The sequence below is a fragment of the Drosophila miranda genome, assembly GCF_003369915.1.
Source record: "Drosophila miranda strain MSH22 chromosome Y unlocalized genomic scaffold, D.miranda_PacBio2.1 Contig_Y1_pilon, whole genome shotgun sequence".
Lineage (NCBI taxonomy): Eukaryota > Metazoa > Arthropoda > Insecta > Diptera > Drosophilidae > Drosophila > Drosophila miranda.
The window spans coordinates 3039386-3061502 of record NW_022881603.1 but is presented as its reverse complement, the minus strand read 5'-3'; the positions used below and the strand labels follow the sequence as shown (position 1 = coordinate 3061502).

The window sequence follows — 22117 nt, the reverse complement described above, 5'->3', positions numbered from 1 at the left end:
CAGCGGTGTGGGTGATTATCGTGACTCAGACCGGTACTCAGAGCGCACTGTGTCTCGATTAGATAAATTCCAAGAGAGGAAGCAAGTGCCTCAGCGCGAGAGAGAGAACATTAGGCTGATATTAATCAGAAGACGAGCGATTCAGGCTCTAGTAGTATAGGCGATAGCTAGTCTGGGAAGAAAGCTGGAAGAAAGAGAGAAAGCTATAGAGAGATATTGGGAATGAGTAACCCATCCATTATATTCCAGCATAAGAAGTTGCTCCGATAAACAACGATGACAGATCCTAGTGCAACCAAGAACCTGGAGGAGTTCGGCTATGGCCTGCATGAGCAATTAAGCAATGCGAATCCCGGCAAGAATCTCATTTACTCGCCCCTATCCATACAAATGTGTGCGGCAATGGTGCGCATGGGGGCAGAGGAGGGGACGGCCACAGCCCGGGAACTGGACGAGGGACTGCGGTTCAGTGCCAGCAATGTGGACAAAATAGCCGATGGCTTCGAGGCTGTATTCTCTGCCTTTCGGCAGTGCAAGGCCCTGAAGATGGCAAACAAGCTGTTCATCATGAAGGAGTGCAAGCCCAATCAGAGGTTTGCCAGTATTCTGGAGAAGAAGTATCACTCCAAGCCGATGAGCATCGACTTCAGGAGCAGCTCAGCTGCGGAGACCATCAACAGTTTGGTGGAGGAGGAGACCAACTCATCAAGAATATTGTCAGCCCGGGCGCCCTGACCAACAGCACTCGCCTGGTCCTAGTCAATGCCATATACTTTAAGGGCGTCTGAGGTTCGATGAGGAGGATACGCGCGAGGCGGAGTTTTTCCTGGAGAAGGGCAAGCCCATCAAGGTGTCCATGATGAAGGTTGTGCACAAGTTTATGTATGCGGAACTGCCCAAACTGGGGGCAAGAGCCATCAAAATGTTATACGCATACCTATCCATGATTATAATTTTGCCCAACGAAAGTACAGGTCTGAAGACTCTGGAGCAAAAGCTACCGACCACCTCCTTAAAGGCTATTACATCCGAAATGTCCCTCATAAAAGTTGATGTCAAGATCCCAAAGTTTAGAGTCGAATTCGAGCAGGAGTTGTCCTCAGCCTTTAAGAAGGTTAGCCTGGCTAATAGTTTGTTGAAAAACAGTCGATGTAAGATCCTTGACGTTTCGTAGATGGGCATGAAGCGTATATTCAGCGACGAGGCCGAGCTGGGCCAGATTTTGGAGTCCCAGGAGGCCATCAAGGTCTCCCAGATGTTACACAAAGCCTTCATAGATGTCAACGAGGTGGGAACTCACCGCAATGGGTGAGTGCCCAAAGGAGTTTCTACTGGACTAACACTTCCATTCCTCTCACTAGCTGCTGTTATGGTAATGCGAATTCTGCCCGCCACCCCAGTGGATCGACCAAAGGCCTTTCACGCCAACAGACCCTTCCACTATACGATCTGTGATCGTAATCATGTCATCCTCTTTGTGGGAAGCGTGACGGCTGGGGTGTAACATAAATTATTATTCTATCATAGATTATTATTCTATCATAAATTATTATTCTATCATAAATTATTATTCTAAAATTAATTGAATAAGAATACAACTCTAATCTTTAAAGGAGCATAGAGTTATATTGTTTACGCGATAGTATTTTCGAAACAGTAAAAAAACAAACATTGGGGTTTGTTTTCTTATCAGCATTCTATAAATATTTAAGCGGAGCTCGCTGTGTGCCAGAACCAGGCTTGGGCTGATAAGAGCACACTGGAGTCAGTATGAAACGTACATTTGTGGAAATAGGTTGATTGAATGCACTAATTAGCGCTAGAAAAGTACACTTTGGAGAATGCATAGACCTGTGGAATTAAATGGTAAGAGAGCTACGAGAGAAGAGAAGAGTGCGCGTTGATTAAAGTTACAGAGCTAAGAGAACTAGCAGTGGAGGTAGATATTGCTGGTACTTGGGATACACTTAGCTTCAATGCTAAAATAATAAAATAAAGATAATCGCGCGACACTTAATAGTTGTTTTCGTCAACTCCAAGTAATTTATAGAAATACCTTTGGGAGAGCTCACCCATGCATGAAAGATGAGCATGCAATCGGTGACTCTGTATCACCAATCGATCAAAGATTCCTAATAGTTGATCTTGGAGTGCTTAGTGGAACACACCCAAGATGCTCCGCTTGCTGCAGTCTCTAGTTGTTCTAGCCTCCCTCCGCCTAGGATGGGGCTAGGCTATCGTTTCCTCTGACCAGCTCAATAGTAAGTGGCCGTTTACCGCCTTTATAGAAGGATAATCGAGGGAAGGATAATCCTCAGTGACTCTATACAAGCGGATGCCCGCCCTGTATCAGCTGGACGACTACGACCTCTGCCTGGGAAGCGACTCCCACACCTACTGCCTGGTCTATGCCGAGATCGTGCCGAATGCCAGCTCCACTCTGTGGGAGCAAATCGAAGGTCTCTCCCGTGATGTCAAGCATCGCTTTCGGCACGATCGGCTCTTCAGAGGTATCTGCCTGGAGCGCTGTCAGCTGGATCTTCAGCAGTTGTACGATGGAGGGGTCCTGGATGAGGACCTGAGCTCCTACTATTCTAGAGTGCATGGACGATCTGCGCCAGAGCGACTGCTCAACGATCCACTGGTCAATAGCTGTTTGAATCTGGAATTTAGCCAGAAATACTCCTTGCGTGTGCGCAGCCTCATCGAGTTAAGTCGGGCGAAAGCTTGCCGCACGGCAAGTATCTCACACCTGCACAGAGATTCCAAAGTGGATTAACACTCACTGTTCTATTCCGCAGATGTCCTTGATCTGACTGTTTACGCTCTTATAGCTGTAATCCTGCTGATCACTGTATTCTCCACCCTCTATGATCATCTTCTGAGCAAGCACGACTCCCAGGCGGGCAACCTCTTCTATCAGCAGTGACCACAGCATCGTAGTAGGTAGTGCCTTCACTGGAGGTGTGCATTCTCACTAGTGCGCATGGGGGCAGAGGAGGGGACGGCCACAGCCCGGGAACTGGACGAGGGACTGCGGTTCAGTGCCAGCAATGTGGACAAAATAGCCGATGGCTTCGAGGCTGTATTCTCTGCCTTTCGGCAGTGCAAGGCCCTGAAGATGGCAAACAAGCTGTTCATCATGAAGGAGTGCAAGCCCAATCAGAGGTTTGCCAGTATTCTGGAGAAGAAGTATCACTCCAAGCCGATGAGCATCGACTTCAGGAGCAGCTCAGCTGCGGAGACCATCAACAGTTGGGTGGAGGAGGAGACCAACAAGCTCATCAAGAATATTGTCAGCCCGGGCGCCCTGACCAACAGCACTCGCCTGGTCCTAGTCAATGCCATTTACTTTAAGGGCGTCTGAGGTTCGATGAGGAGGATACGCGCGAGGCGGAGTTTTTCCTGGAGAAGGGCAAGCCCATCAAGGTGTCCATGATGAAGGTTGTGCACAAGTTTATGTATGCGGAACTGCCCAAACTGGGGGCAAGAGCCATCAAAATGTTATACGCATACCTATCCATGATTATAATTTTGCCCAACGAAAGTACAGGTCTGAAGACTCTGGAGCAAAAGCTACCGACCACCTCCTTAAAGGCTATTACATCCGAAATGTCCCTCATAAAAGTTGATGTCAAGATCCCAAAGTTTAGAGTCGAATTCGAGCAGGAGTTGTCCTCAGCCTTTAAGAAGGTTAGCCTGGCTAATAGTTTGTTGAAAAACAGTCGATGTAAGATCCTTGACGTTTCTTAGATGGGCATGAAGCGTATATTCAGCGACGAGGCCGAGCTGGGCCAGATTTTGGAGTCCCAGGAGGCCATCAAGGTCTCCCAGATGTTACACAAAGCCTTCATAGATGTCAACGAGGTGGGAACTCACCGCAATGGGTGAGTGCCCGAAGGAGTTTCTACTGGACTAACACTTCCATTCCTCTCACTAGCTGCTGTTATGGTAATGCGAATCCTGCCCGCCACCCCAGTGGATCGACCAAAGGCCTTTCACGCCAACAGACCCTTCCACTATACGATCTGTGATCGTAATCCTCTTTCATGTCATCCTCTTTGTGGGAAGCGTGACGGCTGGGGTGTAACATAAATTATTATTCTATCATAGATTATTATTCTATCATAAATTATTATTCTATCATAAATTATTATTCTAAAATTAATTGAATAAGAATACAACTCTAATCTTTAAAGGTGCATAGAGTTATATTGTTTACGCGATAGTATTTTCGAAACAGTAAAAAAACAAACATTGGGGTTTGTTTTCTTATCAGCATTCTAGAAATATTTAAGCGGAGCTCGCTGTGTGCCAGAACCAGGCTTGGGCTGATAAGAGCACACTGGAGTCAGTATGAAACGTACATTTGTGGAAATAGGTTGATTGAATGCACTAATTAGCGCTAGAAAAGTACACTTTGGAGAATGCATAGACCTGTGGAATTAAATGGTAAGAGAGCTACGAGAGAAGAGAAGAGTGCGCGTTGATTAAAGTTACAGAGCTAAGAGAAATAGCAGTGGAGGTAAATATCAAGAGAAGAACCAGTTTATTTAGTTTTGGTGTGATGTCATAGGCATGATACAATTATGGAAGGGTTTGTACTCCCTCTTTTCTGGTCTTCGACGACCTGTTTGATGCGAGAGAGAAGCAGTAATGAATAGATGTTTTTTGTGCAGCTGTGACATCAAAATTAAAAAATGACTTGTTTTATTATAACTATTATTAAATAATGTCCAAGAGAGCTTTCTGGGAATGCACCCCCTTGTGCTACTATACTTTGGATATATTCACATGCATATATTGGATGTGAGCGGCAAGAGAACCAATTGTTGTTGTGGTGTGGCCAGATATAAAAGCATAAAATCGATGAGCACTCGGAGAGCGCCATTCACTTGGAACCAAGAGCGTGGGGGCAGCGGACAAAAGAAAACAAAAGCAAACAAATCGAAAATAAAGAAGAGGGGCGGTACTGGAGATACATAGCTCAAATCAACAGTTAGCGGACGCAGTAAATATTTCAGATAAAAGAGTCGTGTAAATCCCCATCGAGACGGCAAAACATAGTGGAATAGTGACGAACATTTGTGGAGGTGACTCATCGGTCCACAAAAATTACATAAATATTGTATACAAATCTTCATATGAAATCAAAGCTCATTCCACTCTTTCCCTTGCAGCTTGCTGGCTGCTCTCGCTGCTCTTCCTTACCATCACCCTTTCTCCGTTCGTCGAGCCGGTCCAGACCGCCAGTCACGACGTCACGATGCCAGAAACCACAGAAGTGGAATTCTCACGCCGGCTGGCCATCTTCTCCCTGAACGTGTACCAGAAGCTGTCGCTGCTGAAGCCTGGCGAGAATGTGGTCTGCCATCCACTTCAAGGGCACCTGGGAGAACACGCACTCTTAGTCGTGTCGTTCAATATTAGCGGCGTGTGCCGGAGCAGAGCCATACTGACTTAGTATCGGGTATAAATGTAGAGTTGCGGTGTCCGCAGCAACTCACAACGTTCCCCCTCGTTTAATGTAAATTAAAAGTTCCTCGACCTTTGTTTGTGTCCGGGTTTCTTTGTTAGGGTTATGCATTGTTCAACTGGAAATTAGTGGAAAATTGAGGAAATAATATATTAATCAAATTCCATCTTTAGAATCATTCATCTAACAAGCAACGACTACTGCCATTTTCCACTTATAATCGTGCGAGCCCCGACTTTCTAACATCCCAACAAATGCAATACATTCAATCATGTGCGTCCTGTCTTTCTGCTCCATTTTCCAGGATGATGTGTTCGATGCCTATGTTCCAGCCGGAACCCATTCGATTCTATGCAGATCATCCATTTAACTATTACATTATCAACAAGGATTCGACCATTCTCTTTGCCGGCAAACAGACAAAGATCTAAACTGTGTACACACTCCATTGCGACTATAACCTAGTGGCCTCCTTATACTACAAATGTAATCCATTTAAGCATGCGAGTCCTGTGTTACTGCTCCATTTCCAGGTATAACAATGGTGATTAATTCGGTTCCCCAGACCCAGGCAGGCCCCAATCGCTTATATATCGATCATCCATTATTAAACAAAAACAGACAATTCTATTTTCTGGAAAATTGTTACAACTTTGAGCTGTTAACCCACCCACACCCATAAAATTTAATGCTATTCCGATACTACGAGACCCTACTGTCATCTGCATCTACAGGTATGTTGATGATGCGTTCCCGGATCCCCAGAATCCAGCCAGATCCCAAACACTTTTATGCCGAGCATCCATCATAAACAAGGACCTGACAGTTCTCTTTGCTGGAAAATTTTTAAAACTTTAAATCTCATCTTCAGACCAAACTAAAACTTAAGACTGCACAAGATCAATGATCTTAAACATACACAAGCATTTGTACTATCCCAGCATGTAAGAGCACCGTTTTCAATAAAGCTTTGCCAATATTTAATCCAGTTCCTCGCAGATTCAATGGTACGTACGACACGTACTTTACGACATGAAGGCACTGAACTATCTGCTGGTACTTGAGATACACTTAGCTTCAATGCTAAAATAATAAAATAAAGATAATCGCGCGACACTTAATAGTTGTTTTCGTCAACTCCAAGTAATTTATAGAAATACCTTTGGGAGAGCTCACCCATGCATGAAAGATGAGCATGCAATCGGTGACTCTGTATCACCAATCGATCAAAGATTCCTAATAGTTGATCTTGGAGTGCTTAGTGGAACACACCCAAGATGCTCCGCTTGCTGCAGTCTCTAGTTGTTCTAGCCTCCCTCCGCCTAGGATGGGGCCAGGCTATCGTTTCCTCTGACCAGCTCAATAGTAAGTGGCCGTTTACCGCCTTTATAGAAGGATAATCGAGGGAAGGATAATCCTCAGTGACTCTATACAAGCGGATGCCCGCCCTGTATCAGCTGGACGACTACGACCTCTGCCTGGGAAGCGACTCCCACACCTACTGCCTGGTCTATGCCGAGATCGTGCCGAATGCCAGCTCCACTCTGTGGGAGCAAATCGAAGGTCTCTCCCGTGATGTCAAGCATCGCTTTCGGCACGATCGGCTCTTCAGGGGTATCTGCCTGGAGCGCTGTCAACTGGATCTTCAGCAGTTGTACGATGGAGGGGTCCTGGATGAGGACCTGAGCTCCTACTATTCCAGAGTGCATGGACGATCTGCGCCAGAGCGACTGCTCAACGATCCACTGGTCAATAGCTGTTTGAATCTGGAATTTAGCCAGAAATACTCCTTGCGTGTGCGCAGCCTCATCGAGTTAAGTCGGGCGAAAGCTTGCCGCACGGCAAGTATCTCACACCTACACAGAGATTCCAAAGTGGATTAACACTCACTGTTCTATTCCACAGATGTCCTTGATCTGACTGTTTACGCTCTTATAGCTGTAATCCTGCTGATCACTGTATTCTCCACCCTCTATGATCATCTTCTGAGCAAGCACGACTCCCAGGCGGGCAACCTCTTCTATCAGCAGTGACCACAGCATCGTAGTAGGTAGTGCCTTCACTGGAGGTGTGCATTCTCACTAGTATGGCTTGATCTTAATAGGGGAACAGCTGCTCACCTCCTTCTCGCTGGTGCGCAACTATTATCGCCTGACCCTGGTGTTTGTTGTGATCTTGGGCCACACGCTGATGGTTTTCATGACGATGCAGATTGAGAACCCAGAGTTCTACGAGCAGTTCCTATTTCGATTCGAGACGTCGATCTTCCAGAACGGCAGCGTATTCATCCAGATCTTCTTTGTGATAAGCGGCTTCCTACTCTATGTGAACTTCACCGATGGCAGCTGGTGCACCCAAAGTCCTGGAATGCATCGGAGTCTACTTTCGGGTGTTCTTCTACAGGTACTTTAGACTACTGCCCTCGCTCCTGGCTTTGATCCTGTTCAATGGCTCGTTCCTGGCCCTCCTGCAGAATGGACCCTTCTGGCGGCACCTGACGGAGGCCGAGCGAGTCTTCTGCCGCGAGAACTGGTGGAAGAATGTTTTCTTCGTGAACAACCATTTGCTGGAGGACAGTGTGGGTACTATGTCTCACCTGAGCGTGTCCTGGAATATCTCATAAGACTGTTCTCCTTGCAGTGCTCCCACCAAACCTGGTACTTGGCGGCAGACATGCAGCTCTTTGAGCTCTTCCTGATCGTTATTATCATCGGCAAAAAGTATTAGAACTTCAGTGGTATGATCTGCACACACTCAAGTGTTCTTTCAGGCTTCCAATGCTGGTAAAACCCATCTACGTCATTCTCTTCTTGCTGGCTTTCGGTGTGCCTGCCTTGCTCACATACTTCCTGAAACTGGACGCCGTCTACCACCTGCGACCAGAGTAAGTTTTCTCGGTTCTCGTTTTGTGACCGTTTACAGTTTCATGTGATCCTTTTAGGACATATCGCTACTTGTACTTTCGACAATCGGACACCTTCTACCAGATATATCCGCCCTTTTACACCTATCTGGCCGGGTATCTGCTGGGCTTTGTGTGCGGAACCCTCTACCTGAAGCAGCGCAACAATGCCGTTGTCTATCGCGGACAACGAAAGTACGAGCTGGGCCTGTGGCTGCTGGTTCCGGCTGCCTTGGCTCTGCTCCTCTCGGGCTATATATTCATCAGGCACGACTTTGAGAAGCCGTCACTGTGGCTGGCCCTCTATGCGGGCCTGTACAGGAATCTGTGTGTCCTGATCTGCGGGGGATTCGTATACTTCATGTGCAGCAAAGTGGGAGGTGGGTGGTTGAGAGAAGCAAACCTATTCCACTAACTATCTCTCACTGCTTGGTGGTAGGTATCGCCTATAGATTCTGCACCTTGCCGGTGTTCCGACCCCTGGCGCGGATCTCCTTCCAAGTCTTCCTCTGGCACATTGTCGTCCTGCGCGTCGTGGCCGGGTACTTCCGGCAGCCGATCTACGTGACTATTTTCTCTTTGGTTAGTGAATTTATTATTTAAATTAACCATTTGACAGAGGTCTTTGTTGGTTAGTTCGCCAATGTTGTGGTCCTGTTCGTTTTGACACATGCGGTGGCGGCCTTTGTAGCGCTGCTGTTGGAATACCCCTTGGTGGAGGTGGTAAAGTGCCTGTTTATGACTGACAGAGGTGTGTGGACATGGTGTTTGTTCGGAGCAGAACCCAGCCGATTAGCTGCTTGCCAAATAGCACCTAATTCTTGGCCCTCAGCCGCTTATTTTGTTTGTTACTTATGTCTATGTCACTCATTTGTTTGTTAAAGCTTTGCGCTTGCTTGCCCTGCTAAACGCTCTCTGCCAGCTCGCTCTTCGCTTTCTCCGCTTTGCGTCTGCCTACCGACGTCGGCCGAGCGAAGCTGCGCTTAGCGATCGGAGCGGCAATGTAAATGGCAGGCAAGCCACACTTGCAATTTGGATGTCACGCATTAAAGAACATATCGTAATTTTATTTCTGCGCCGAGTTTTATTTAATTCGAAATAATTAGTCGGCCGACTGGGGATAAAAAACATTATCTCCACATAAAATTTGGTGACCCCGACGTGATCTCTGAGTTGCAGTGTCAATTAATAATCATTCGCGATCGACATTCGTTAGCCCTAGCAAATTTTCGGCGGTTAAGCACAATTCGGTGCTAAAACACACTTACATACACCTACATACACGCATTGCTGGCTATTAATTTCTCTGTCGCGACAATTCGGTCAGTGCAGTGCGGTAGGCAGTGCAGCGAACTCACTAATACACACAAGCGGAGTACAAAGCGGAATCGGACAGCTCGCACAGCCGCACAGCTAAAGGCATTAGCTGTAATCCCTTTGCTTTCGGTTCCCACGTTTATACGTATACAGGGTGTCTTTTTCGGTCGTGCTGAGTGACTCTTTTAAAACCTCAACATGGCAGCACCTGAGCCTACCAATGTCGCGAACGCAGCAATGCCGAGTGATGTAGATTTCTACAAGCACAAGGCCGAGTCCATCGCGCGCCAACTAAAGGCCATGGATCGCTTTCTCACCAAGGGAGAGCTTGCCGAGTTAGATGAGGCAGAACTTCAAGCTCGCTTAGAGCAGATCGAGCGAATGAATGCGGATTTCGATGCCGCTCAAACGAGCCTTGAAAGGCTGGATTTCCTGCAGTTAGCCCATGATGCCCGGCTGGACTTTTCGAATGTTTATGTCAAGGTTAGGTCCAGGCTGTCGCGGGAGTTGATGGCGGCTCGCACGGTAAATGTTGCCAATTCAACGGCTCGGCATACTCTCGAGGGGAACGCATCGTTGTTCGCCTATAATAGTATAGGCCGTTCTCGAATGCCCGAGTTGCAGCTTCCGCGATTCGGGGGAACTACATGGATTGGCCAGAATTCCACTCGATGTTCTCGACAATGGTGCACAAAGACCATCGTATACCAATCATCGAAAAATTCCAATATCTTCGTGGATGTCTAGATGGTGCTGCGCTGGATACGATTCGTTCCTTGGAACTTTCTGAGGAGAATTACGACAAGGCGTTGAATTTGCTAATGTTGCGATTCGATAATAAACTGTTACATTTTCAGGCACACGTCAAGGCTATTTTCGGGTTGCAAGGGGTGGAGAAGGGCTCAGCTATCGGCTTGCGCGCGCTCAGCGACAAAATCAATTCGCACTTGCGTGCGCTTCAGACCTTGGCGACCCCGCAGGAGATTTCCGATGGGTTGCTGATCTTCATCATAGGCACGAAATTGGACCACAAGACCAAGGAGAAATGGGAAGAGAACTTGCCGACGTCAGGATTGCCTCGGTGGTCAAGCATGGCCTCATTCTTGGAAGCAAGATGTCGGATGCTGGAAAATTTGGGATCGGCTATGGTAACAATTCCTAGCCAGCAGGTGGGAGAAAGTAAACCTAGCACCCTAATCACCTCCATTAACGATCATAATAGCTCAACATGCAAGTATTGCAAATCCTCCGATCACTACATATCCCGATGCCAGGCATTTATAGATCTCCCTGTTTTTTCTCGATACAAGGAGGTGAAGAAGCGCCATTTATGTCTAAACTGCCTCAACAAAGGCCATTCATTGCAACGCTGCAAGTCAGGGGCATGTAGAAATTGCCAAGCCAAGCATCACACACTGCTCCACATGCAGTCGGGCGCTGACGCTGAGTTGCCGTCGCCGAGCACGGAATCGACCCAGCATGATCCTGCAAGTGCCCTAGTAGCAAGCAAATATATTAGCCCTCCCCCCTCGAGTCAAAAATCTCTGCCTAGCCAAAACGTGCTGCTAGCTACTGCAATCGTATATGTCAGGGGCCGTTTTGGATCGCTTATTCCATGTCGTGCCATTTTAGATTCCGCTTCTCAGGTTAACTTTATAACATCGAGACTCGCCAATCAGCTGCAGTTAGATCCTCACCCGTCTCACGTTAAAATCGCCGGTATTGGAGAGTCAATTCTACCATCCAGCAAGGCTGTGGACATCGTCCTGCAATCTCAAGACGAAAGCTATCGCGGTTTCCTCTCTGCAATTATCACTGCCTCAATCACAGGAATGCAGCCTAACTTCGGCCTAGACGCAAAGGATTGGCCAATGCCAAATAACCTAAAACTAGCTGATCCTAATTTCGCCAAGCCCCAGCGTGTCGATCTGTTGATAGGTGCTGGTTTGTTTTTCGAATTAATGTGCGTTGGACAGATTCGACTGTCAGACCAATTGCCAACATTGCAGAAGACGAAACTTGGCTGGATAGTGTCAGGAAGTATTAAAAACTCTGAGAAAGCCCGTGCGGCGCTAGCAGCCGTTGAAGATCCCCCTGTCATCTCCGCTTGCGAGACTAATTTGTGCGATATTGTAAGGCGGTTTTGGGAAGTCGATGGAGATTATTCGCCCTCATCAATTTCGGAGGAAGATGTTCATTGCGAACAGCATTTCGTCACAAACTGCATTCGCCTAGAGTCCGGAGCTTACTCCGTGCGTTTGCCAACCAAATTCAGTCTAGAGGAATTAGGAGAATCGTATCAGCAGGCGCTACGTAGATTTCTCAATTTGGAGAGGAAGCTAGCAAAAAATGCACAGCTTAAGGAAAAATATATGGAGTTTCTTCAGGAGTATCGTGATTTAGGACACATGTCGCCAGCTTCGCGGCAGTCAGACCTCCCGCAGTACTTCTTGCCTCACCATTGCGTCCACAAGCAGGATAGTACAACCACCAAATTACGCGTAGTGTTCGATGGATCTGCCAAAACAGCGTCTGGAGTATCACTGAATGATGCGCTTATGGCTGGACCCACCATCCAACCTAAAATTCTGATAACTCTGCTTCGTTTCCGCTTTTTTAAAGTCGCCTTGTGTGGCGATATCTGCAAAATGTACCGCTGTGTACGCGTTTCCCATCCCGATACGCACGTGCAGTGCATCCTATGGCGCAATGACCCGAAGGAGGAGATTCAGGTGTTCAAGTTGGAGACTGTTACTTACGGAACCAAACCTGCCGCTTTCTTAGCAATTCGTGCTATGCATCAATTGGCAAATGATGAAGAGTTGCGTTTTCCGCTTGGCGCTGATGTTGTTCGAAGAGATTTCTATGTCGATGATCTCATATCTGGAGGGGACAGCATTGATTCTGTCATCAAAATTCGTCAGCAGGTAAAGGAGCTACTTTCGAAAGGATGTTTTCCCATACGTAAATGGTGTTCCAATGAACCCGCTGCTTTGGAAGGCGTATCGGAGGCGGATCGCGAAAAGTTCCTTACCTTTCATGACGGGACTGAAGTAACCAAGGCGCTTGGTCTAGTTTGGGATCCCACCACGGACAATCTTCTGTTTAGCTTCGCTCACGTCGGAACCGCTGCAGGCCCAATATCGAAGCGTTCGGTCCTGTCTACACTAGCTAGGTTCTACGATCCTCTAGGGCTCATCTCTCCCATCATCACAAAAGCTAAAATATTTATGCAGTCGCTATGGAACGAAAGCCTAAAATTGAATTGGGACGAAAGCCTGCCCCAGGATCTACATACGACTTGGATTGAGCTGACTTCGCAGTTGTCGATGGTTAAAAACTTTAAGTTTCCACGTTACGTGCTTCGGCAGCAAGCCAGATTAGAAATGCACGCGTTTTGTGATGCGAGCCAAGCAGCATATGGCGCCTGTGTATACATGCGTTCGGAAGCTCTTGGCATTGTGCAAAGTCATCTCTTATGCTCTAAATCCAGAGTCGCGCCCTTGAAAAGTATGACTATCCCCAAGCTTGAGCTGTCCGCTGCCCTCGTATTAGCCGAACTAGTGTCCACCATAGTTAAGGGATTATCAGCTCCATGCCAAATACATTGCTGGTCGGATTCGTCCATAGCCCTTGCCTGGATTCGAGAATCACCATTGAATTTTAATATATTTGTTTCTAATCGAGTTCAGCGGATTCAGGAGCTCACCGCTGGAATGACTTGGCATCACGTGCCCACAAAGTTGAATCCTGCCGACATCATATCACGTGGAGCCACGCCCGCTGAACTAATGGATAGCAGCCTTTGGATCTCTGGACCACCATTCTTGCGTCTTGAGAGCTCAGAGTGGCCTGCAGGCTTGCAATTGCCGACCGATGTACCAGAACGTCGTCATGCAGCATTGGTTGTTTCAAACGAAAGGGATGTATCGTACGATTGCAAATTTCAAAACTCATTCGGATCCATGCAGCGCGTCTTTGCTTACATATATCGATTCTACATTCTCAAGGACAAAGGCATAGCGCGGTCGAAGGGTCAACTTACCGTAATCGACATCAAAAATGGTACGCATTTGCTCATAAGGGCAATACAGCAGCAACAATTTTCGGAAGAGATAAGGGCCCTCGCCAGCAAACAGGCCCTACCCCCAAAAAGCACGATGGCCTCACTGAATCCATTTCTGGATAGCTTTGGATTGCTGCGTGTTGGAGGCCGCCTCCAAAATGCCGAATTGGACTACGACGCGAAGCACCCGATCCTGCTTCCTAAGGGACATCCTGTCACTGTCTCTATTATTATCTTCTTTCACGAAAGGTTTCTCCACGCAGGAGCTCAAGGATTGCTCGGACTGCTTCGGCAAAAATTCTGGCCTATTGGCGGACGCAAATATGTTGCGGGAATCATTCGCAAATGTGTTAGATGCTTTCGTTTGAAGCCAGTGCTGAGGGAACATATCATGGGAAACTTGCCTGCGGATCGCGTAAGGACTAATCCAGCATTCCACACAACGGGCGTTGATTTTTGCGGACCCTTTTATCACAAGTCGGAAGTCAGAAGCAGGCCTCCTATCAAATGTTACATCGCTGTCTTCGTATGCTTTAGCACCAAAGCAACTCATTTGGAAGTCGTTCGGGATCTATCTACAGAATCCTTTCTGGCAGCATTAAGGCGTTTTATAAGTCTACGTCCCAAACCTCGAATCATCTGGTCAGACAACGCTACAAATTTTGTAGGAGCAAAAAATGAGCTTTTGGAGCTTCGGCAAATGTTCCTCAGCGATCCTCATACGTCGGCTGTGTCACATCTCTGCGTTTCTAGTGGAATCGACTGGAAATTCATCCCCCCTCGCTCACCTCATTTTGGGGGTTTGTGGGAGGCGGCTGTTAAAGCAGCTAAATATCATTTTCATCGCATCGTCGGGAACTACATTTTTACTCTTGATGAAATTCAGACCTTGGCTTGTGAAATCTCTGCTTTGTTAAATTCCCGTCCGCTTTATGCAATTACAGAAAGTCCCGATGATCTAGATGTGCTCACGCCAAACCACTTTCTCAATGGAGCCCCGAAAGCTGCATTCGACGAGCCAGATGTGGCGCATCTCCGGGTCAACCTACTTAGTCGATGGCAGCGGCTGTGTCAAATGAAGCAGGCGTTTTGGAGAAAATGGAGCACGGCGTATCTTTCGATTCTTCAGGAGCGGAGCAAGTGGCGGTCATCGTCTCCAAACATCAAGCTAGGAGCGCTCGTCATGATCAAGGAGAAAACGCTGCCACCATTAAGGTGGCCGCTTGGCCGCATTGAGAGCGTCATCCCAGGAAAAGATGGAACCATCAGAGTAGCCGTCATCCGCACTCAAAAGGGCCTTTTCAAGAGGGCCGTTGGAAAAATAGCGGTTCTGCCCCTTCAGGACGGATCTGTTGAAAGCCTTTGCCTTTCAACGGGGGGTGAATGTTCGGAGCAGAACCCAGCCGATGAGCTGCTTGCCAAATAGCACCTAATTCTTGGCCCTCAGCCGCTTATTTTGTTTGTTACTTATGTCTATGTCACTCATTTGTTTGTTAAAGCTTTGCGCTTGCTTGCCCTGCTAAACGCTCTCTGCCAGCTCGCTCTTCGCTATCTCCGCTTTGCGTCTGCCTACCGACGTCGGCCGAGCGAAGCTGCGCTTAGCGATCGGAGCGGCAATGTAAAGGGCAGGCAAGCCACACTTGCAATTTGGATGTCACGCATTAAAGAACATATCGTAATTTTATTTCTGCGCCGAGTTTTATTTAATTCGAAATAATTAGTCGGCCGACTGGGGATAAAAAACATTATCTCCACAGTGTTTTTTGATACAAATTAAATTAACAGCAAAGCCATTTCAGGAACAAATAAACCGCCGGCAAACAAAGCAGCAACAGAAATTCAAATGGAGTGCGCATCCACAGTTTCTTAGACCGCATGAACAGTTTCAGAGCTGCAGCATGGAAAATATGTTGGTAATAAAATTTCGTACAAATATTAGGAATTCTTGGTATTCGAAATAGGTAAAAAAAACAGCAGAAAGTCCTTAAACGTCCATGTTAAGAATTTATGCTAGAAAAAATGGAATTTTGAACCATGATTGTGATTGTTCATTTGAAATAGAAACCTGATAAATTCCGTTATATCGCACAAAAATATCTATCGGATTTTTCATCACAATAATTTACCTACATTTCATACTTACTTACGTTTGAACCCATTATCATTAGCAAGGTATACCCTTGGATACAAAATATTATATTATATATATATATATATTATAGATCCAATGTTTGCAGAAACTAGTCAGTCTCTGCTTTAATTAAGCATTTTCTGGTCAACTCACAGAGACCAAGAACGGGTATTATAATGGAGACATATACAAATACAGGGCACTAATCAATTGCATGAAAAGGAATAAAACAATTCAATATGAGAGAGGTTATTATTAATTACCTTTAAAATCAGCTAGGAAAACAGAAAGCAAATAGGGTATAAATATGTCCATACCCGCAGTTGGTAGCAAATGTTCAAAAGACGAAACATTTCACTTACGTTTTATTGTTGGACCCTATCTGCCTAAGCCGTATTTCAGACACAATCCCATAAGAATTACTTAAACTTGATTCATCAATAAAACTAAATTTTGTGTTCATGGCTGAGGCTCCAAGCTTGCTAGTAATATTACATCGAATATAAAAATCGAAAAATATGATTTCCTAACATGGACAGAGAACGATTAACTCATTGCCCACCAGTGGCTATTAAAATAATCTCCACAAAAATTATGAATCTTGAAAAATTGTAGCTCAGCTTAGCTGAAAGATATTGTACGATTCTTTGTTTGTAAAGAGTAGGATGGATTTACAAGAAGAATTGACAAACAGTAATATTTTCCGCGGTTTAACTCAGTTGTGCACCTGTTGAACTAAAGGGGGCTATGTAGGTTAAGTGGCCTAAGTGCGGACACTAACCATATAGTATATAGATGTGCCAGTTCATACAACGAAAGCGTCACACACTGGCTAGCGCCAGTATACTGTATGGTTAGTGGTGCGGATAAAAATGAGACGGTATCTTTTGGTATATTGAGGGGAAGACCGTATATTTTATTGCACTGGTCGGCAGGGTGACCGTTTGCGGTGTTCTTAATACTTTTCGATATTTTTTTGAGGTCACAATTGAAGCGATGGTATATTTACGGTATATCGGTATATTTTGTCAATCTACTAAATTTTTATTTTCAACGGTATAGAAGTGTTTAGAATAAGCCAGTCAAGTAGAAAATTGATTCACTAAGCGGATAAAATTATGTGGGCATGGCTAAATGTTCTATATAGCTAGTATTATTCGACGGAAGATCAAATTCAAGGAATTCGTCGTATTATTTGAATCGGTTATAACCGGTTGACGACAGTGAGTCCCATTCCATACTCTGGCACATGATGCACTTATACAAGGTGGTCTCGTCGGGAGCCGAAGTTCGTTCGTGTTGTCCCTTATCGTCACTGCATGATGATGAAGGTTGTTCACGGACGAATTTTTTGATATATTCTTAACCCTTATGTCCCGACAACAACAAAATTATAAAAAGCATATAAAAAAAATACCACAGAATTAGAAGTAATCTTTATATATTATGTAAAAGAACATTTTAATATAACTAAAAATGTTGAAGACAAATTATTAATGGCTGCATAAAATTTAAATATTAATATATCAGTAAAATCATTTTTTTTTTAAATTTTAAAACCCACGGGCCTGTTAAGGGTTAATCAACATCAACATATACCGTCTCACTCACACTCACTATACTATGTGCCCTTCACTCGCACTTATTGCTAGCATACGTTAAGGGACTAACTTTTGCCGACGAGACCACCTTGTATAATTGCATCATGCTCTGGCATACCCTTGGGGAAATGGATATTATAGATTTGAGAAAATGTTTGTCATCCCATGCTCCAATTAATGCAAAAAAAATTAAGTCTCTGTTTTAAATATCACAAAGATATTTTGCAGTTTATTGTATTCTTACAGAGACCAAGAATAGGTATCAGGATCGAGATATACATATATACATACACATACATACACATATATATACAAGATACTAATCATATGCATGAATATTTCAAAAACATATCAATTATAGAAAAGGTGTTTATTAGTTACGTTTCTTCCAAGCGGAAGTTACAGCAATCAGGTAGGTTCTATACTGCCTTCAAACGGTCACTGCCACAGCAACCCAGCTAAACATCTATGCGATCAAATCACTTAATGCGATTTCGTCGAACTCGGCCACCGTGGCAAACTGCCGCAAATGTCTTCACGAGATGGCTCAGCAATTTGCTATCTGTAATGTGTCCCGGTGTTCTGGTGTGGTAGCTTTCGAGACGCATTCCACAAACTAGACAACTTGCATAGATGTTATGGTTAGCACTGTGTGGGATCTTTCGGCTAGGGCTCGTCGGATGGGGGGGATCTTTCAGTTGTTCCAGCTAAACACATACAAGAGATTCTGGTGCTAACCTGGCCGTTAGGTGTTATACAAATCAAATCAATCAATAGGTCTTGTAATCTCCTCGTTTACCCACCCTATTCTTCTACTCCAATTTCATGTTGATCAATCGTCAGTGTATTTTCATATTTTAACTCCACTCCAACTAACAACCATCCTCAGCATCACCTCAAATCTTCATAACATCTTATTTATCTACAGTTACAGCAACTTAATTTTAGGGGTTTTTATACCCGATACTCAAAATGAGTATTGGGGTATATTAGATTTGTGGTAAAAGTGGATGTGTGTAACGTCCAGAAGGAATCGTTTCCGACCCCATAAAGTATATATATTCTTGATCCGCATCAATAGCCGAGTCGATTGAGCCCTGTCTGTCTGTCCGTCTGTCCGTCCGTACGTCCGTCCGTCCGTCCGTCCGTCCGTCCGTCTGTTCGTCCCCTTCAGCGCCTAGTGCTCAAAGACTACAAGAGCTAGAGCAACGATGTTTTGGATCCAGACTTCTGTGATATGTCACTGCTACAAAAATATTTCAAAACTTCGACCCGCCCACTTCCGCCCCCACAAAGGACGAAAGTCTGTGGCATCCACATTTTTAAAGATACGATAAAACCAAAAACGCAGAATCGGTGAGGATGACCATATCTTCTACAGTGCAAAATCTGAACCAGATCGTATAATGATTATAGCCAGAATCAAGAAAACAATTTTATTCTTTCTCGCTCTGTCTCTCTCTAACACACAGGTTTCATGGTCGGTTTTGTCAATTGCAAAATATGAGTTCAAGGATCTCAGAACCTATAAGAGCCAGAGCAACCAAATTTGGTATCCACACTCCTGTGATATCGGACCTTGACCGTTTCGTGTCCAAATTTCGCCACACCCCCTTCCGCCCCCGCAAAGGACGAAAATCTGGGGCATCCACAAATCTCAGAGACTATTAAGGCTAGAGTAACCAAATTTGGTATCCGCACTTCTGTTAGATCTCACTATAAAACGTATATCTCAGAATTTCGCCCCACCCCCTTCCGCCCCCACAAAAGACGAAAATCTGTTGCATCCACAATATTGCACATTCGAGAAAACTAAAAACGCAGAATCATAGATAATGACCATATCTATCAGATTGCTGAATCTGGATCAGATCGGAGCATTTTTGTAGCCAAAAGCAAGAAATCAATTTTCAGTGGCTACGCAGCGCCCGACGTCACGCTCAGACTGATTTTCTGTCTCTCTCGCAAGCACTCTTTGTCGTGTGGTTCAATATTAGCGGCGTCTGCCGCACGAGAGCCATACTGACTTAGTATCGGGTATAACTGTAGAGTTGCGGTGTCCGCAGCAACTCACAACGTTCCACCTCGTTTTATATATATAAAGAGGAGAAAAGTTTAGAAGAACAAATCAAATTATAAGCAAAGCGGTGTTTTTCTTACTTTTAGTGGTAGCTTACGTTTGGTTTTCCATCGCTGCAACAGGCCTGCATGCATTGATGTGTCCTAGATTAGATTATAATGTACAAAATTTAAATGCAAAAAAAATAATAATAATAGCAATAGTAGCTACGGTTGAATTCAATCAACGGTTGTCAATCATTTTCCTTGAAGACATCCGATATGGATATGTCTGTGCCTATCCAGGCCACGACATAGAATTTCAGAGGCAACTGTATGTCCTCTGCCAAGGTAAAAAATAAGGTTGATCGCAAATTTTCGTTGTGCGGCAGAAGTTTGACCTCCGTTGGATAACTTTCGTCAATATTAAATTACACTGGAGAAACCGAGATCGACCGGCAAAGCTCAGACCCCTTTTGGCGAAGAAAAATTTTATCAGCCACATGTCAAAGCGGGGGGTTATGTAATTACCGTTTGGGGCTTGAAACCGGGTTTATCTTTGGAGAATCACTGATCTTTCGGCTTTTCGGCACACTGATCTTAATTTTTGGGGCAGCTTGGCATGTGCACCCTACTTTCGACGATTTATTGATTTCAATTTTTCTTTTTTTTTCAGACACGTGTATAACATTTTATTCTTTTCTTTTCTTTTATCTCGCCGTACCACCAAACTGACCTTCCACAATTTAGTTCCATGGATCGAATGATCCAGCGCTTGAGCTTTGATTTTGTTTCTTCATCCCATTCTAAAGCACAAGGGCTAGATAACCCACCAAGATAACCCAAAGCTCGCTCTCCCGTCAAAAGCTTTCGCTTTATTCCCGTTTATTCCCTTGCATGCAGATAAGCTACAGCTCTGTGCACACAAATAAGTCCATCCAAATATTGGCCGTCACACCACAGGTTATTTTTAAGCAGTTCTACTTGTTCAAAATAAGCTGGAAAACGGTCATCTTTTAAGTTACGCACTTTTGTAGGTCTTTGGCATGGAACTTTTCTATCTGTTGACCATCTTCTTCTAATTCATAACAGTGGTTACCAAACTTTCGAACTACAGTTGCCTTCAAGAATTTAGGAGCTAATTTTGCATTAAATGCCTTGATCTTGTTACTTTGGGCAAAGTTTCGTCTATAGACGTGTTCGCCGAGTTCGAACGTAACGTATCTTGTGCGCAAATCGTACGTTCTCTTATTGGTTTTATATGCCTTACTGATGTTTTCCATGATCTTGTTTCTAACAATTTGCAGTTTGTCTGTAGTCAAAATATTCTCGCCCTCTTTAAGCATTTCTATCCTCCTCAGCAATTCATAGTTGTCTGCGTGCGTTATCATATGATTACCAAACAACGCAAAATATGGTGAAAATCCTATTGCGGCATGATGTGAAGATCTCAAGGCGAAGGATATCTCACCGAGCTTATCGTCCCATAGCCGTTGGTCTTTCCCTAGATAAGCCCTGATACCAGATATAATTGATCTATTAAGGCGCTCTGAGGCATTAGCCTGTGGACTGTAAATTGCAGTAAACATATGCTTTATCCCATACTCCTGCATGAATCCCTTAAATATATTCGACTTAACCTGGCTTCCGTTATCAGTTACTATAACTTCAGGTATACCGAATACATGGAATATATTTGTTTTTAAGAATTCTATAATAAGGTCTGCAGTGAATTTCTTCAACGGCTTCAAAAAATGAAACTTTGTTAGGTGGTCCAAAACAACAAATACTCCTATATTTCCCTGCTTTGATCGAGGGTAAGGTCCTATGAAATCCATATAGAGCCGTTGTAATGGTCGCTCAGAGACTACAGGATTTCCCATTGGAGGCTTGAGAGTTATGTTTGGGGCTTTCACTTGTTTGCAAGCTTCACATCTCGCAATAAATTCTTTGACGTCTTTTATCATATTTGGGCAAAAAAGATTTCGACGAAGCTTTTCCAACGTTTTTCCGATGCCACCATGAGAACTATGAGTAGGCGCGTGTGCATTATACAATACAGACTGTGTCAATTCTGATGGTACCAAAAGTTTCCAGCAGTTTGACTCTGACACTGAGTCTCCTTGGTAAAACTGAGTTCGCCTGTAAATGTAACGATCTACAATTTTCAAGTCTGGCAAACGGCTTTGATTCTCTGTAATTGTATCTTTTAACTTGGTATAGCTATTGGACCAGAAGTGAGGCGATTGTAGGTCGACTTCAGGCAACACCACTTCTATTTCGCTTATCTCTTCAGTCGGTAGTCGAGAAAGGGCATCTGGGACTATGTTCAAGCTTCCTTTTCTGTGTTCTATTTCAAAATTAAAATGCTGCAGTTTTAGTGCCCATCTAGCTAGTCTGCCATTCAAGTCTGTCTGCCTCATAAGCCATTTTAAACTAGCGTGGTCCGTTATGACTTTGAACTCCAGACCCTCTACATACTCCCTAAATTTCTCTATGCTCAATACTGCAGCTAAACACTCCAATTCGGTTACACAGTATTTTTGTTGGGCTTGATTTAGCTTAT

General features: G+C 44.8%; 3 protein-coding genes, 1 long non-coding RNA gene and 1 pseudogene across 7 annotated transcripts; 4 read left to right on the top strand and 1 right to left on the bottom strand.

Moving 5' to 3' along the window:
- The first annotated feature begins 13 nt into the window (after positions 1-13).
- LOC108159994 (serine protease inhibitor 42Dd) lies at positions 14-4198 on the top strand. The gene is given in 5 exon segments (XM_033395839.1): positions 14-423; positions 2999-3364; positions 3367-3693; positions 3754-3887; positions 3941-4198. Coding segments are annotated over 5 exon segments (1068 nt in total). The 5' UTR covers positions 14-276; the 3' UTR covers positions 4035-4198.
- Positions 748-1612, top strand: LOC117190776 (serine protease inhibitor 42Dd-like). Of its 2 annotated transcripts, XM_033395838.1 has the most exons (3): positions 748-1114; positions 1175-1288; positions 1362-1612. In XM_033395838.1, exons 1-3 carry the CDS (start codon positions 857-859, stop codon positions 1374-1376), a joined length of 387 nt encoding a protein of 128 aa, XP_033251729.1. In that variant the 5' UTR covers positions 748-856; the 3' UTR covers positions 1377-1612. The 2 variants fall into 2 exon arrangements, with proteins under 2 accessions (XP_033251729.1, XP_033251728.1); XM_033395837.1 differs by lacking the exon at positions 1362-1612 and having other exon boundaries at positions 1175-1350.
- LOC117190775 lies at positions 1706-2975 on the top strand. 3 transcript variants are annotated; one of them, XM_033395836.1, is made up of 3 exons: positions 1885-2261; positions 2319-2709; positions 2802-2975. In XM_033395836.1, coding segments are annotated over exons 1-3 (402 nt in total). In that variant the 5' UTR covers positions 1885-2260; the 3' UTR covers positions 2812-2975. The 3 variants fall into 3 exon arrangements, with proteins under 3 accessions (XP_033251726.1, XP_033251725.1, XP_033251727.1); XM_033395835.1 differs by lacking the exon at positions 1885-2261 and adding an exon at positions 1706-1866 and having other exon boundaries at positions 2289-2975; XM_033395834.1 differs by having other exon boundaries at positions 1879-2261; positions 2319-2975.
- An 83-nt stretch (positions 4199-4281) lies between the features above and the next one.
- On the top strand, positions 4282-8981 carry LOC117190190 (annotated as a pseudogene).
- Positions 8982-18315: 9334 nt separating this feature from the next.
- Positions 18316-21149, bottom strand: LOC117191949. The gene is made up of 3 exons (XR_004474119.1): positions 20083-21149; positions 19671-20024; positions 18316-18430 (listed from the first exon to the last, which is right to left on the bottom strand). It is a non-coding gene; the product is annotated as an uncharacterized LOC117191949 (long non-coding RNA).
- Between the last annotated feature and the right edge of the window lie 968 nt (positions 21150-22117).

Excerpts from the sequence above, each read along its gene's own strand:
- LOC117190776 (XM_033395837.1), top strand. The coding sequence starts at position 857 with ATGATGAAGGTTGTGCACAAGTTTATGTATGCGGAACTGCCCAAACTG. Across the intron at positions 1,115-1,174 it reads TGTCCTCAGCCTTTAAGAAG|ATGGGCATGAAGCGTATATT; the intron begins GTTAGCCTGGCT and ends GACGTTTCGTAG.